Source organism: Theropithecus gelada, chromosome 12 (assembly GCF_003255815.1).
Source record: "Theropithecus gelada isolate Dixy chromosome 12, Tgel_1.0, whole genome shotgun sequence".
Classification (NCBI taxonomy): domain Eukaryota; kingdom Metazoa; phylum Chordata; class Mammalia; order Primates; family Cercopithecidae; genus Theropithecus; species Theropithecus gelada.
The window spans coordinates 85113741-85130820 of NC_037680.1; the positions used below are offsets into that span (position 1 = coordinate 85113741).

Here is a 17080-nt window from a genome sequence, read left to right on the forward strand (position 1 = left end):
TAGATAAAAAGGAACTGGCACTTTAGCAAGAGCTGCTGTTTTCTATGCTCAGTAAAGGCATGGTCAAGAGAGTAGGAGACAGGAGTCCCGCCTTGTGTTGACAGGGCTTAAGCCTTTGTAAGGAAACCGTTACCTCTTCTTAACTCAAATCAGTTTTACTCAATTAATATTATAATTTATGCATCCTCATTAGTTTCATAAGATACTAGTGGATTGGGAGTGAAAAAATTGCTATAGGGTGGCAAGTCTAAACTTGTTTTATTGGATGAGCTAAAACCTGCTTCATAATAACAAAGAACATTACCTGCTTTAATACTTCATTGAAAGTACCATACGTTTAATAGGTAATTATAATTTGTGGTCTCATGAAATGTCTTTGGTGCATGGTAATTCTTATGTTTCCAAGAGGTGGTTTCTTCTTTTAGGATTGTAACAATGGAATTTTATGGAAAGAATGATCTTACATTAGGAATATTTTTAGAGAGATACTGTTTCAGGTAAGAACATATTTCTTCCTTCTGTTCCATTACACATTTTTGACGCTGAAAATTTCAACCTAAAATGTAAACATGAGTTGGATGTCAGGTGACTGTTACATAATCCTCACTTTCATGGGGGATATCAGAGTATATAATTCAAAGAAGTAATCTATTTCATATTTAGACTGAGATCCCTTATCCAGAACGTTCCTCATATCTCTGCCCATCTAATTACCCTACCCTCGACATTTTTCAGATACCTGTTTTTTTACAGTGATTCAAATGAGAGGTAAAATGTTGGAATCATCTAGACCTCAGTTTAAGTCTTAGCATCATCACTCGCCACTTACATGACAAAGCTCTTTGCTGGTCCCCTTTATAGGGAATAACAATCCCCAGAATTGTCAGAAGGTAAAAGGAAATGTTTTAAAATTGTTTGGCAAATAGAAGGTGCTTAACAAATGGAAACCGTCACCATGCTATAGCTGAAGACAGAATGTTCAGCTGCAGGCCCAGAGCAGCATGAGTACCTTGTGCAGATTGCCCACTAGTCATGCTGCACTTTGACAGTAGTTCTGATTTCTGTTTCATGCTTAATATGAGAAGGGCTCTTTTGTTTGTCAAAGGCCTTCTTATCAGTGTCCAAGCATGTTCTGTGATACCCCCATGGTACATCATATTCGGCGCTTTGTTCATGGCCAAGGCTGTGTACAGATAATCCTGAAGGAGTTGGATTCTCCAGTACCTGGATATCAACATACAATTCTTACATATTCCTGGTGTAGAATCTGCAAACAGGTAAATAGACCGTATTACTATATTTTATTTGCCATTTATTTCTTTATTTGTATAGTTTTTTTTTGAGGGCAAGGTTTCCTGTATTGTATTGGATTTGTCATTTGTCATTGAGCTCTATTTATCATTGTTATTTTACCTCCCATTGCTGTATGTTCAATCTAGTATTTGTTTTTTGAAGATCTCTTCTTAGGAATGTATCAGTCATTAAATAAAATACAAGCACCTTGTACAGTAAAGTATCTTGAGGTTGTATCTTGACAGTTCTCAATTATGTTTGTTCATTCAACAAACATTTAGGACCATTTATGTGCCAGATACTATGCTAGGCCCTAGGAAAAAAAAAAGAATAAGGAATGACTTCTGTTCTCTAGGGGAGGAGACAGATTTGTACAGCAATAACTGCAGTATAGTAGGATATTTGTGTAACAGATTTGAGCCTATATCAACATTTCTGTCCACATACAGGTGAGACCATGTTGAAATTGATCTCTACTGGTTTTTATGTACATTCTTGAGAAAAGGGCACGTGTTTTGTTTTTTCTTTGTGCCTTTCTTTACTTTTCTAACTCTGGGGCAAATATTTGGTGCCAATATTGTTTTTTTTTTTTTAATATATGATTTTTATCCAGACTGCTTGCAATCTGGATAAAATGTTCCAAATTTAACTCATTGCCTTAATTGGGTTATTTCTTTTTTTTTTTTTGAGATGGAGTCTTGCTCTATCGCCCAGTCTGGAGTACAGTCATGTGATCTCAGCTCACTGCAACCTCTGTCTCCCAGGTTCAAGCTCTTCTCCTGCCTCAGCCTCTGGAGTAGCTGGGACTACAGGTGTACGCCACTACGCCCAGTTAATTTTTGTATTTTTAGTAGAGACAAGGTTTCACTATGTTGGCCAGGCTGGTCTCAAACTCCTGACCTTGGGTGATCCGCCCCCCTCAGCCTCCCAAAGTGTTGGGATTACAGGCGTGAGCCATGGTGCCTGGCCTTAATTGGGTTATTTTGAAGTGTGCTTTTGGACAGCGCATGTGGGAATTACATATAAAATAGCATGACCTACATTAATCAGTGGTAGAGAAGGGCAAAATCAAAGTTGCACCTGCATCAGCAAACATATAGACATAAAATTATTTCTAGCAATTCTCAGTCTTAGTTTCATACTTGTTCTTACAGACTTTAGTTCCTATTAGATAGCTGATAATAGTTTGTTGTAGAATATGGTAACTGGGTAGACTGACCATTGTTGTAAATGAATAACTTAAATTTGATCTTTATGACTTACATGCTTTGCTATATGCACTTTATTTTAAAACAAAAACTTGTGTTTTTTTATGCTAGAAAGGAAAAGGTAAGTTTTGTTACACTAAAATGAAAAACTTCCAGTGTCAAGGAAAAATACAACATATATGACTAAACATATGTAATATCAAATTTCTATAAGCCATGGTAATAGAAAAATGGGCAGAGGACATGACAATGCAATTTAATGCAAATGGTTACTAGTACAAATAAATGTTATTCATTAGTAGTCAAATAAGCACAAAGAAAACCAGTAAAATCTCTTTAAAGTTTTTTCTTTATGGGATTACATTTCAAAAATTTCAATTCTAATTCCTAGGATTGGGTGAGAAAGTGGGGGAAATTGATATTCTTAAATACTGTTGGAGACTGTATACATTGGTGCACTTGTTTTGGAAGATAATGTGGCAAAAATTATCAAAGACCATATAAATGTTTATGCCCTTGGACCTACCAATTCCCACCTTTATTAATTTATCCCAAGGGAATAATTGTGGATATTTGTAAATATGTATATACAAGGATGTTTATCAGAACATCATCTCAGTATGGAAAAACTTGTAATGTCTTAAAGGCACATCAATAAGGATTGGTTAAATACATGTCCATTTAATAGGATACTCTGCGACCATTTGAAAAGTTGTGCAAGAATATTTTATGTGGGCAAATATTCACGATATATTGCTAAGTAAAAGATTATGAAACTAATTATAGGAGTTTTTATTTACAAATGTACTGGCTGTGTGTATGTCCATGTGTGTATGTATATATGTATATGTGTGTGTGTGTGTTATATATGTATAGTAAAATACATCGAAAGTGAACATATACTAGTATATTGATGTTGTTGGTGGGTTTATTGGTGATGCTTCTCTCCTCTACCACCCCCAACTCCACCCACCTTTGAACTTTTCATTCTTCTCTCAATTTTCTGCAGTCAGTATATGTTACATTTGTATCAGAAAAGAAAATGTTGGCTGGGTACGGTGGCTCACACCTGTAATCCCAGCACTTTGGGAGGCTGAGGCGGGTGGATCATGAGGTCAGGAGATCAAGACCATCCTGGCTAACATGGTGAAACCTCATCTCTACTAAAAATACAAAAAATTAGCTGGGCGTGGTGGCGGGTGCTGAGGCAGGAGAATGGCGTGAACCTGGGAGGCGGAGCTTGCAGTGAGCTGAGATCACGCCACTGCACTCCAGCCTGGGTGACAGAGTGAGACTCCGTCTCAAAAAAAAAAAAAAAAAAAAGAAAATGTTAATTTTTTAAAAAGAGATTCTCAATATGTGATTAGGTAAACTATTTTTGCTGAATTCCAGGTAACACCAGTTGTTGCTCTTTCCAATGAGTCCTGGTCTATGTCATTTGCAAAATACCTTGAACTTAGGTTTTATGGGCACCAGTATACTCGCAGAGCCAATGCTGAGCCCTGTGGTCACTCCATCCATCATGATTATCACCAGTATTTCTCCTATAACCAGATGGTGGCGTCTTTCAGGTAAGAAATCCTAGGAATCTTGTACATGATCTCAGATCTTATAATCCCTTAAGAATTTTTTAACATTTTCACTTGTTACTGCATTGAATTAATTTGTGGGATTCCCCATTTCTACACTTATAAATGCAGAGGACCAGACTGTATTAAGAACTTTCAGTATTATTTTATTTACTTTTTACCCTACGAAATAGTTATTATCGTCACTTACAGAGCTTACGATCTGAACACTTACAGAGCTTTCAGGTGATGGAGTCATGATTTGAACCCTAGTCGATCTACTACCAGCCTCACTCTTTTTTAAAAAAATTTTTTAATATAAAAATTTTAGAAAATTATGAGACAGGATCTCATTGTTACCTAGGCGGGTCTTGAATTGTGCTCAGGTGATGATCTTACCTCGGCCTTTTGAACTGTGGGAATTAGAAGTGTGAGTCACCATGTCCGGCCCTGGCTTAACTCTTAACCATTGTTTTGGCATCTGATGGCATCTGAAAGTCTGTCAGAATGTTTGCCAAGACATTAACCATCAGAAAGATAATCACATATTTCTAGAACCAAAAGTCTGTGTTCAAAGAATTGATAGTTGCCATTGTGGTATTAAATAATTTGAGAAAGCATTCAGGTTCTACCTTCAAAATATATCCAGAGTCTGAGCACTTTTTACCACCTCTACCACTACCACTTTGGGCTGAGCCTCTGTTATCTTTCACCTGGCCTTAGCCAATCTCCCTTTGACCTTGTCCCTTTAGCCTCTTCTCAACACAGCAGTCAGAGTGGTTCTTTTAAGGGGCAGTCAGCTAAGGCCACTCCTCTGCTCTAGACACTCCAAAGGGTGTCTGTTTCACCTGGAGTAAAAGCCAAAGTCCATTTACTGGCCTTCAATCTACCTGCTCTGGCTGCCTAGGACCTCTCTGCTCTTATCTCCTACTACTCTCTCTTCACTCATCCTGCTGCTGCCCCACTGGCCTCCTGACTGGGCCTCAGGTATGTCAAGTAGGTTCCTGCCTGGGAGCCTTGTGCTTGTTCTCCCTCTTGGAATTGCTCATTCCCAGATACCTGCTTGTTGCTTCTTTGCCTCTTACAGGTCTTTGCTCACATTTCACCTGCCCTGACACTCTCCCATCCTAGCACTCTGCTTCTCTTTCTTGCTATATTTTTCTCCATATACTGAACCTCTGATATGTTTTGTTACTTGAATTTGTTTTATTTGTTACCTCAATCTTGTTTTTCCTGAATTATGAGAACAGGATTTGTTAATGTTATATCCTCAGCACCTAAAACAGTGTCTGGCACATAATAGACCCTCAGGAGATATTTGCTAATTAGAGCTTATTTCCTTTTTTAAGCAAGAGCTTTTAACCGTGCATGTTGGGCCTTGCCAGGGAGTGGGGTTGTAGCATTTGTTGGTCAATATAAACCCTCAGGTGGAAAGGAAACAAAAGATTCATAAAGAATCTTCAGGAGCTGGAGAGGTACTGAATGCCTACAATTAGATGTAGGTATTTTAGTTTCCTTATTAATAGGGATGGTTTATAGCCATCATTTTTGGTTTTACAGCAGATAAAGATAACTTCAAGGGGTAAATGATGGTACTACAGTGTAATGAAAGATAAAACAAAATCCCTCCAGAATTGGGGAGGATATTTATTGTAAGAGCTCAAAATTATCTTTAATATCTTTGTGATTGTTTTAAAATGCCATTTTATAGAAACTTTTTCTCTGATGCCTCATAGGATTTAGTTGAACATCATGATACAGCTCTATTCAAGATATTAAACTATTTTTCATTTTCTATTGGTCCTTGTATTTTTTTCTGTCAGTTATTCTCCCATTCGGCTTCTTGAAGTATGTGTTCCACTCCCCAAAATATTCATTAAGCGTCAGGCCCCATTAAAAGTGTCCCTTCTTCAGGATCTGAAGGACTTCTTTCAAAAGTAAGTTCAGTTTCTTTTATCATCTTTTTTTTTGTTTATTTACAGCTATTAAAGTATCAGGTTTGTTCATTTTACTTTCTTTGAAAATGTAAATAGCTTTTCTAATTGTATGCTATGCATGCGTGGTGTACAAAAAGAAAATTGTAGACTTTATGGAAAAATAATAAAAAAGAAGCCAAACTCTTTTAGACATAGCAACTTAAAATTTTGAAGTACATCCTTTTAGGTCTTATATGCTCTGCAAAACTGTATGTAATTCTTAATTAGGTAAAACATTATTTTAATTACGTTTTGCACAACTTTTTTTCCTATTTATGTGAAATAGAAAATTTGATTCACTCTTTCTAAAGTGTTCAATGTTCTCTCTATTGTTAGAGTTTCACAGGTATATCTTGCCATTGATGAAAGACTTGCATCTTTGAAAACGGATACATTTAGTAAAACAAGAGAGGAAAAAATGGAAGATATCTTTGCACAGAAAGAGGTAATTTATTTCTTTGGTAGAAAATTCAAAAGTTACTTATTAACTTTTTTTTTTTTTTTTTTTTTTGAGACGGAGTCTCGCTGTGTCTCCCAGGCTGGAGTGCAGTGGCGTGGTCTCGGCTCACTGCAAGCTCCGCCTCCCGGGTTCCCGCCATTCTCCCGCCTCAGCCTCCCAAGTAGCTGAGACTACAGGCGCCCACCACCACGCCCGGCTAGTTTTTTGTATTTTTAGTAGAGACGGGGTTTCACCATGTTAGCCAGGATAGTCTCGATCTCCTGACCTCGTGATCCACCCGCCTCGGCCTCCCAAAGTGCTGGGATTACAGGCTTGAGCCACCGCGCCCGGCCTACTTATTAACTTAATAGAAGTTTATTTTGGGGTATGTCTGTATAGGTCTCTGTCTCCGGAAATTGTTTCTGTTCCTTGTAGATGGAAGAAGGCGAGTTCAAGAACTGGATTGAGAAGATGCAAGCAAGGCTCATGTCTTCCTCTGTAGATACCCCTCAGCAACTACAGTCGGTCTTTGAGTCACTCATTGCCAAGAAACAAAGTCTCTGTGAAGTGCTGCAAGCTTGGAATAACAGGTGTGATTTTGCAGTCTGGTTTTCTTTAATATTATTGCTGCATTTGTTCTAATATGATATCTTACAACTTACAAATCTTTAATTATGGATGTTTCATTTTGTGCTCAAGTTAAAGAAGCTTTTGTTTTCCATCACCCTCCTTTCCTCTTTATATTTTAAAATGTATGTGCTATATTTTAGGTAGTTTGTATGTAAAAACCAAAGAGGAAAAGAGCCTTTGATACTGTTTCTAATATAATTTGAAACAGTGTTGTTCAGATGTGTGTGCTGTTGAATTGTTTTTAACTGAAGTAGTATGCCATGAGTCACTGTTGGTTTTTAGCCAGCAATTTCAAATTTATTGATATATTTATCTTATGCCTTTATTTCAATATTTATTTTTTAGAAGTATTTTTCTTTATAATAATTTGCTATTCTTTTTTTTACAACTATAGTCGATAGGAATGGTCGATAACAGATGCTCCTGGTTAATTAGATATGACAAAAGCTTACTCTTATTTATATATAACTTTAAAGACTATGGTTAATCCAAATAGGAAAACTTTGTGATTTCAAAGTTGTAAAGAGAAAATTTATAAACAGCACTCAAGGTGCAGAAACAAACCATATATATATATATATTTTTTTGTTTTGTTTTGCTTTTGGCCACAGGTTGCAGGACCTTTTCCAACAGGAAAAGGGTAGAAAGAGACCTTCAGTTCCTCCAAGTCCTGGAAGACTGAGACAAGGGGAAGAAAGCAAGGTGTGAAGTGTAATCTTGTCTTTGGTCCTTAATGGATAAAATATAGTTAGTTCCATTTATAATACTTAGCAGGGATAGTTTAATACATACTTTAGTAATGACATCCAGTAGGGTTTTCCATTTTGAATTTGTGAGGTTTCAAGGAACTGTGACCTGGATTACTCTTATGTTATAACCTGAAATAAAATGATCGGTTATAATTTATTTATTTGAAATGTTTTTAAAAGCTACAGTTTGCTGGCATCACCGGGGGTGGCATCATGGTGACAGCAAGTGCTACAAAGGAAAGTTGTGGATACTCTGAGTATATAATAGGGTCCTCATTTATTTTATACTCTGCAGTTTTGGGTGTTTTTAAAATCTCTGTGCTTAAATAAGAGGTTTTTCTTAAGGTATTTGAACTGTGTCAGTTCTTTTTCAACTGTGTTAGTTTTCTCTTGCTCGGTGATAGATTATCCAAAACATTGGCCAAAACCACAAATTTATTTCATGGTTTCTGTGGGTCAGAAGACTGGCAAGCATGACTAGGTTCTCTGCTCAGAATCTGACACAGCTGAACTCAAGGTTTTGGCTGGGGCTTCTGTCTTATCTGAGACTCAGGGTCTCCTACTCATTCAGGTTGTTGGCAGAATTCAGTTTCTATTAGTTGTAGGATTGATGTCCTCGTTTTCTTGCTGGCTGTCCACCGGACGCCATTCTTAACCCCTAGAGGCTGCCTGCATTTCTTGCCATTCAGTACTCTCCATCTTCAAAACCTACAGCAATGTGTCAAACCTTTCTTTTGCTTCGAATCACTTACTTTCTCTGTCTTTGATCTATAGACACAGATTTAAGGACTCATGTGGTTATATCAGATCCATCTGGATAATTTTCCTATTTTGAGGTCATCTGATTTGGGGCCTTAATTACATCTGCAAAATTACAGAAGTACCTAAATTAGTCCAGATGCTCCTCAACTTCTGAGAGGTTGATGTTCTGATAAACTCATCATAAGTTGAAAACATCCAAAAGTATGTTTTTGACTTAAATATTTTCAATTTATGATGAGTTTATGTGGATGTAACCCCATCATAAGTTGAGGAGCATACTGGATGCATAGTGGTTTTGTGACATTGTAAAGTTGGAAAATCTTAAGTCAGACCATCATAAGTCAGGGAATGTGTATGTGATTAATGGAGAAGAGATGTGTATACACCAAGGGCTGGGAATCTTGGGGCCATATTAGAATTCTGCCTATGACACCATGTTTCACATGAATTAATGTCAGCTTATTATAAGGGCTTCATGTTCTGATATCATGAGGGCTTTGAGGGAGTATTTTCTTTTTGTACAGTGTGTAGTATTTGTAGAATATTTTCATGGAATGATGGATCCAGGTACTTAAGATATTTTTGTTATTTAGTAATATATAGTGAATTCTTCCTTTTTGTCTCATAAACAACTGTGTAGAAACACACAGATGTTTGTGAGACAAAAAGGAAGTTTAGGTGAGAGTAAGAATTAAGGCTACTGAAGATCTGTGTGTTGGTATTTGCCAACTAGTGTGGAGCTGTTAATGACTAGCACAGACTTCTGGTGGCCTTTCCATTTGCTCACTGAAGAAACTGCAAAGCTAATAGTGTAAGCATGTAGATAGATACAGAATTGAAAATACAAAATTATTGAACAGATGATCATCTTTTTTGAAAGATTGAAAGTTGATTTGAAATTCTGTAGCACTGCCCTTAATATTTACAGTGGATGGTCCCCCGTTATCCAAGGAGGGTATGTTCTAAGACACCTCAGTGGAAACATGAAATAGCAGATAGTACTAAACCATGTATGTACTGTTTTTTTCCTATGTATGTGTACCTATGGTAAAGTTTAATTTATAAATTAGGCACAGTAAGAGATTAACAATAGTAATAATAAAAGAGAACAATTATAATAGTATGCCAGCATCACTGCTTTTGTGCTTTGGGACCATTAAAATAAGGGTTACTTGAAAATAAGCACTGCCGTACTATGATGGTTGATCTGATAACCAGGACAGCTACTATGTGACTAAAGGGTAGATAGTATGTACAGTATGTTACATGTTTAAATAGGTTACTTATATTAATGAGTTTATTTATAAATAAGTTAATGCAGATTTAATAACTTTCTCTGTTTTAATTTCTAATAAGGTAAAAATTTTTAAGGTAAACAAAAGCTAATTAAAAATATTAAGGGGGTTTTTAGTAATTTTTAAGGGTGTAAATGGGTCCTGAGACCAAAAAGTTTAAGATTCACTGATTAAAAATGTTTTTGAATGTGATTTTCATGTTTTCCATAAGAATAAAGTATTTACTTCTCTACAGGTAAGTGCGATGGATGCCTCTCCACGGAATATTTCTCCAGGACTTCAGAATGGAGAAAAAGGTTGGTCCTGAGTCTGGTGATCACTTGCCATTGGATTTAAAGAAATTTCTTATTGTATAAGTTGTTTTAAACTGTTTGAGCAGTTTTTCTGAGTCTGTCGTTCATAGACTTTCTTTCCTTCCTGTAGAGCACTTGTAATCCTATCAGATTATCATACAGTTTATTGCAATAAGATAAATCAGGTTATAGAAATACATGAAATATAAAGAAGGCTCCTATTAGGGGAAGAAAAAACAGAAAAAAGTAAATTGAATTTGTTTTGCTTATTACAAAGTCAGTCCTCAGGTTTCATTGCAAAAATCTTGTAAAGTGTAATTTACAGTTTTAATGTCACTAAAATATTGTCTAGACTTAAGATGTCTTTCACAATATTTCATTGCGTAATTTGGTGTCATCATAGAAACTTTGTGGGGACACTTACATGGACTGTAGAACCAGGAGCTCAACTTTTAATTCTTGGCATTTTTCTATTATAATTGTTTTTTCTCTCCCAGAATAAGCGTGCAGCCTTTCTCACAGTGTCCTAATTTCATTCTCTATTAAACTAAAAAACTAATATTTAGGTAGGCATTGTGGTATAATGGATAGTGTATTGGATAGGAGTCAGTCTTGGTTGACAGTTGCAGTACTGCTACCAGGATTTGATTGTAGTCAAGTCATACGTAATTTTTCCGGATTTTTGTGTCCATTTCTATGACATGAGCTACATGACTTTTGTAGCTAGATGATTTTTAAAAAGTGAAAATTTTACCTTTTAGGAAGTAGGATTATGAATGAGCATTTAAAAAATATTAGGTAGACATGGACTTAGTATGTATGTAAATGACTCATTTAAGATTGTGTTTTTCTTTAGAGGATCGCTTCTTAACAACTTTGTCCAGCCAGAGCTCCACCAGTTCTACTCATCTCCAGTTGCCTACGCCACCTGAAGTCATGTCTGAGCAGTCAGTAGGAGGGCCCCCTGAGCTAGATACAGCCAGCAGTTCTGAAGGTAGAGGATAAGTCACTTTTACCATATTTCACTGAATCTAAGACTGAAAGATGTATCATTGATTTACATGTGTCACCAAGAAGGAAAAACTGCTGATTCTTTGACGTAAGACTCTTATCCCTTAGAATTTTTGTTTACACTTACCGAAAGTGTTTTTTACATTTAGCTTATTATCATATTGTTACTTCATTTAGTTACATTAATTGACATGTAAATATCTTAGTATCAAAATGTCACTTATCCTCATCTACCTTCTGGGGATCTTCCTTTCTTAGGTTTCATAAGGCACATGATTACTGCTTTGTACGAAAATAAGAGAATTTACAACCATTTCTCTAAGGACAGATGTTTGCTTCATGATAACAGATTCATGCCTTGCTTTCTGTTTAGGTGGTGACTACTAAATTATAGTATAAACTTTGAAATTAACTTTAAAATTGCTATTTAACTCAGGTATAATAGCCACAGTGCTTCAGAGATGTTTAAAAAAACAGGTGTCCCTTGGAGTCAATGCTGTGTATGCGTCACTGTTGTTACCTGTTTTATCCCATAGTGGTCTTTTCCCTTGATCAGAAATTTTAAACTGTTATTGGTATAGTATACATATGTCCATATTCCAGAAAGGAAAAGAACCAAAGTCAGCAGCTTATATTTTTTATTCTCCCTGAATATTAATATATAAGTAGACTATTTTTCATTTTAGATGTGTTTGATGGGCATTTGCTGGGATCCACAGACAGCCAAGTGAAGGAAAAGTCAACCATGAAAGCCATCTTTGCAAATTTGCTTCCAGGAAATAGCTATAATCCTATTCCATTTCCTTTGTAAGTATTATTAAAACCAGTGGCTCTTAGCAGGGGGATTATTTTTCCTTAATTACTTGCTGCGTATTTTAATATATTTATCTGATGCATGATTTTTCAATCCCAATTTTATTTCATCATAGTAAAAGAGATGTCTTTTGATACAATGTAGTTTGTAGAACACATAATCATTATAAAACAGTGAATGAATGGATAAAGAAAGCACTAGCCGATGTTACTTATAAATGTTTGAATTACTTGTTCTGGAAACACTTGTTTGTATATCTTTTTTCAAAGATACATGGCTGTATCTACTGATGTAATAATTATAAAAACATATTGCTGGTAATATATGAGGTTGGTATTACTCGTCTAATGGTTTGCGGGGACATGGCATTGTCCTAGCACTGATGATGAACTATAGTGACTTGTCCAAGTTTTCATGTCATCTTTTTTGTATGGGGCTCCCTCAAATTTGACTGCCTGTGAAAGTTTATTTTTCTTCCACTGGTTGACCGATGTGGCTCTCAAATGCTGCCCTTGTTATGGAGCAAGTGTATCCAAAAAGTGGACATTTTTGTTAATAAGGACTTCTGCTTTTTTATTAACTGACTGATGTATTTATTCAGTCAGTATTTAAACTTTTATTTAGTGCCTATTTTAGTGCCCTATGATGTAGAATAAGATTTGTAAGGAACAGCCATCACTCTTTGGAGCTCATAATCTTTGGGAAGATACAGTTAGGACTCACAGTACAGTATGTGATATGTTATATGATAGTAAAATATAAAAGTTCCCTTTTTTCTCTACTTTAGACCTGAATATATGAGTTTCTTGATTGGGCTGGGATCCCTGTTATGTTATGGTCTTTGTTCATGCTCTCACATTTATTTTTATTTTTTAAATTTTATTTTTGAATCAGAGTCTCACTCTGTCACCCAGGCTGGAATGTAGTGGTGTGATCTTAGCTCATTGCAACCTCTGCCTCCTAGATTTAAGTGATTCTCCTGCCTCAGCTTCCCAGGTAGCTGGGGGTGTGCACCACCATACCTGGCTAATTTTCATGTTTTTAGTAGAGATGAGGTTTCACCATCTTGGCCAGGCTGCTCTCGAACTCCTGACCTCAGGTGATCTGCTCACCTCAGTCTCCCAAAGTACTGAGCTACTGGACCCAGCCCTTTTAAATTTTTTTTAATATAGTTTTTTTCTTTTTATTTGTTTCTCTTCTCTCTAAACTGCTTTTTGTGAAACACATTCTTTTTTAATCATTCAGTCCTATTCTTTCTCAGAAGAATGTACTAGACCCTCCCCTTACCTCCTGCTCCAGTCATAGTATGTTTCTATTATATGCTCTTATGATTCCTATCTTGGTCCGTTCATGCTGCTATGATGAATTACCATAGACTGAGTTGCTTATAGACAACAGAAATTTATTTCTTATAGTCCTGGAGGCTAGAAGTCTGAGATGAGGGTGCCAGCATGGTTGGGTTTTGGCAAGGGTCCTCTTTTGGGTTGTAGATTGCTATTGTCTCTTTGTGTTCTCATGTGGTGGAAGGAGGCTGAGAGAGCTGTTTCCAATCTTTTTTATGAGGACACTAATCCCATTCATGAACACTCCACCCTTATGACCTAAATTACCTCCTAAAGGCCCTACCTCCTTATACCATAACATTGGGGGTTAGGATTTTAACATAGGAATTTTGTGGGGGCTGGGGGGATAAACATTCATTCTATAGCAATTCCCTCATAGCACTTACCACAGAGATTATATTTATTTGTTTATAGAATTGTCTGTTTCTTTGCCCCCACTACACTATAAACTCTATGGTGCCAATTTTTTTTTTTTCACCATTATATTGTTAACATCTCACACATGTAAGATCCTTAAAAATAGTTTTTCTTCATATTGTATCCTTGGCATGTTCGGTGTTCAGTAAATAGCACCTAAATAAAAATTGACTGTGCCTAAGAGTGCCTAGGTGAGTTAGGGTCGGAGTCAGGGGAGCAAAATTTAAGTGGAAATGGAGCTACACTGGGTTTTTTGTATGATAATGGTAGAGTGGCTGTGTTGCATTGTTTATTATTGAACTAGTAGTATGTCTTCTCCACAATTTCTGGAAGACTTTTTCTCTCTAGCTTATAATGGAACAAAATATCTTAGACTTCTGCTGTTGATTGTAGATTTTTTTTTGAGGTTAATATGGCCAGAGTCTTGGCAGTATGGAAAGGTTTGTTTGGAGTGACTATTGCAGAACCCTCTGATTTGAAACCTGATTAATTCTGATAATTTTCTAATTGCCTTCAAAAACTTTCTCGTGATATCTTTTTCTTTCTTAATGATTCAAGTTATCATATATGCATACATTTTGGCTTTCTTAATTATATTCTTAACTCTACAGTACTTAGTTAACTTATGTATTTTAAAAATTTTCATAGTGATCCAGATAAACACTATTTAATGTACGAACATGAACGAGTGCCCATTGCAGTCTGCGAGAAGGAACCCAGCTCCATCATTGCTTTTGCTCTCAGGTATGGGACTTTGACTTATGATGATATCTATGTATTTTATGTATGTCTATTAATCCCTTATTTTTGGAATCTTTCATATAAAGCAGAATGATTAAATATAAGTAAAAATGTATGCTCTTTAGTCATGGTAGCTTGTTCTTTTTTTTTTTTTTTTTTTCAGACAGAGTGTCACTCTGTTGCCCAGGCTGGAGTGCAGTGGTGCAATCTCGGCTCACTGCAACCTGTGCCTCCTGGATTCAGGCAATTCTCCTGCCTCAGCCTCTCGAGTAGCTGGGACTACAGGCACATACCACCATGCCTGGCTAATTTTTGTATTTTTAGTAGAGAAGGGGTTTCACCATATTGGTCAGGCGGGTCTTGAACTCCTGACCTCAGGTGATCCACCTGCCTCGGCCTCCCAAAGTGTCGGAATTACAGATGTGAGCCACCGCGCCTGGCAGCTTGTTCTTTTTGTCCATAAAAATCTTCTTTGTACCCAAATAATGGAGTAAAGGATGATTCCTAAGTAAGCTCCTAATAACTAAATTGACTTGGCAAGTTATTTACAGAGCCTTAAATCCTCTATCCATTCTGTTAAAATATGTTTTCCCTTGTATCCCTTCCCTCAGTTTACTTATTGACACAGTACTTGGAACATCCTGCCTTGTACAGTCTGAATATCTTTTTTGTACCATTCACTCATTTTCTACATACGAGGTAAAAGTTTTCTGCTTAGAAAACAGCAGTCACCTGTTATCCATGGAGGGTATGTTCTAAGAACCCCCATGGATGTCTGAACCTACAGATAGTATCGAACCCTGTAAATACTATGTTTTTTCCTATACATACCTACCTGTGATAAAGTTTAATTTATAAATTAGCCAAGCCACAATAAGAGATGAACAACAGCAATAACAAGATAGAACAGTTTTATGACAATATACTATAACAAAAGTTACGTGAATGTGTTCTCTCTCTTTCTAAATATCTTAATGTTTTTGGACTGCTGTTGACTGTGGGTAATTGAAACCATGGAAAGTGAAACTATGGATGAGGAGGTACTACTGTAATGCTGTTCTTATGCCTTACTCCGTAGACATTTCTGACTTTTTAGTTTATACAGTTATGTATCTTAAAGATATATCCACTTAAAAATATATATAGTATGTCTAAAAGGGCAAAGCTTTTAAATTTTAAGAATATCTTGGTGGTAGCTGAACTTAGTTTAAGTAGAATCTAAGACGTTTAAAGCAATTTTTTCCCACTGGAAGGCATTACAATGTTTAATTTTTCTTTTTAGATAGTGGTTACAAGGAGTCCATTTATTCAACTAATATTTGAATGTTTACAAAATGTGATATACTAGGTATTGGATATACAGGAGTAAATAAGATAGATTTACATGCCTCTGCCTTTATGGAGTTTAGAGTTTACTATGTAGATAATGAGGAATTTTTTCCTTGATAGGATTCCATATGATACATTTTTAACCTTTGCCTTTGGCCTCTGTGAACATAGTATAAGCTTCTCACTTTATTTATTAGTCATAATATATTAATAGGTAAGAAAGGTAGGAGAGTCAGTCAAATCAAAAGTATTTTTTATACCATTAGGAAGTAAGGATTCTAGTTGAGATATTTTTTCAATGTCTTAGAAAAATAACACATCCTAACATGCCTCTCTTGTTGCGTGACATTTATCTAAAGCAGGGCTCCCAGACTGCTAGTCTAAGAGTCAGGTTTTTTTGTTTTTGTTTTTTTCTTTTTTGTTAATAGAACATTAAACATTTTTTTCCCCTTAAAGTTTAGTACTTTAAGTAGAAAAGCACTCTCATATTATTTTTTTCTCTATTGTACTAAATACTGAGGCTTCAAACTTTTAAGTTACCTGTTCAGTCCCTGAAGTCATTTGATGTAAATATTAGTAAATAGGCTTTTAAAATCTTTGTTGAGGATATTGATACTGGTTGATGAGTCAGTGGGTCATATTTTGTATTACCTTCTATGAAGACATTGACCTTCCTCATGAAGCTTCTACTTGATTGCTTTTGTTAGTTAACCAAAATTATTTAATTATGGAAAGTTATAATGATTGTGCTTCTATAATGCAATACTTACTGTAAAGCATATGATTTGCTTTTAAAGAATAAGTTAATGTTTAACATTTTTCAACCTATTTTTACCCTAAGTTGTAAAGAATACCGAAATGCCTTAGAGGAATTGTCTAAAGCGACTCAGTGGAATGGTGCTGAAGAAGGGCTTCCAACAAATAGGTGATTCATGATTGAGTAGAAACTATTTTAATTTAGTTATCATTTTCTATATGCTTGTACTTCAGTTTTATTATAGCATTTTATCAGCATAAAAATTTCTAGGATTCAGATAATGGCACTCATTCAGCCAATAATTGAGACAACAAAGCTCAAATATAGCAAAAGAACTAAACAGTCCCTTAGAATGCAGTTTTATGATAATTGCAATAGCAGTTAAATGTATATTCAGATTTAATGACATTTTTGAAAAAAATGAAAAAATGTTTTTATTTAAAAACTAAATTGGT

The 17080-nt window shown here is 35.7% G+C and overlaps 1 protein-coding gene across 1 annotated transcript in view; it reads left to right on the plus strand.

The window, feature by feature from the left end:
- Positions 1-17080, plus strand: part of PIKFYVE (phosphoinositide kinase, FYVE-type zinc finger containing) — a 93077-nt gene that overhangs the window by 62455 nt on the left and 13542 nt on the right. The window contains exons 22-33 of the mRNA XM_025404915.1: positions 426-497; positions 1106-1277; positions 3894-4072; positions 5893-6006; positions 6382-6490; positions 6920-7074; positions 7726-7816; positions 10156-10216; positions 11070-11207; positions 11911-12031; positions 14447-14542; positions 16710-16793. Coding sequence (XP_025260700.1) covers positions 426-497; positions 1106-1277; positions 3894-4072; positions 5893-6006; positions 6382-6490; positions 6920-7074; positions 7726-7816; positions 10156-10216; positions 11070-11207; positions 11911-12031; positions 14447-14542; positions 16710-16793 — 1392 coding nt within the window. The remainder of the gene's footprint in view (positions 1-425; positions 498-1105; positions 1278-3893; positions 4073-5892; positions 6007-6381; positions 6491-6919; positions 7075-7725; positions 7817-10155; positions 10217-11069; positions 11208-11910; positions 12032-14446; positions 14543-16709; positions 16794-17080) is intronic.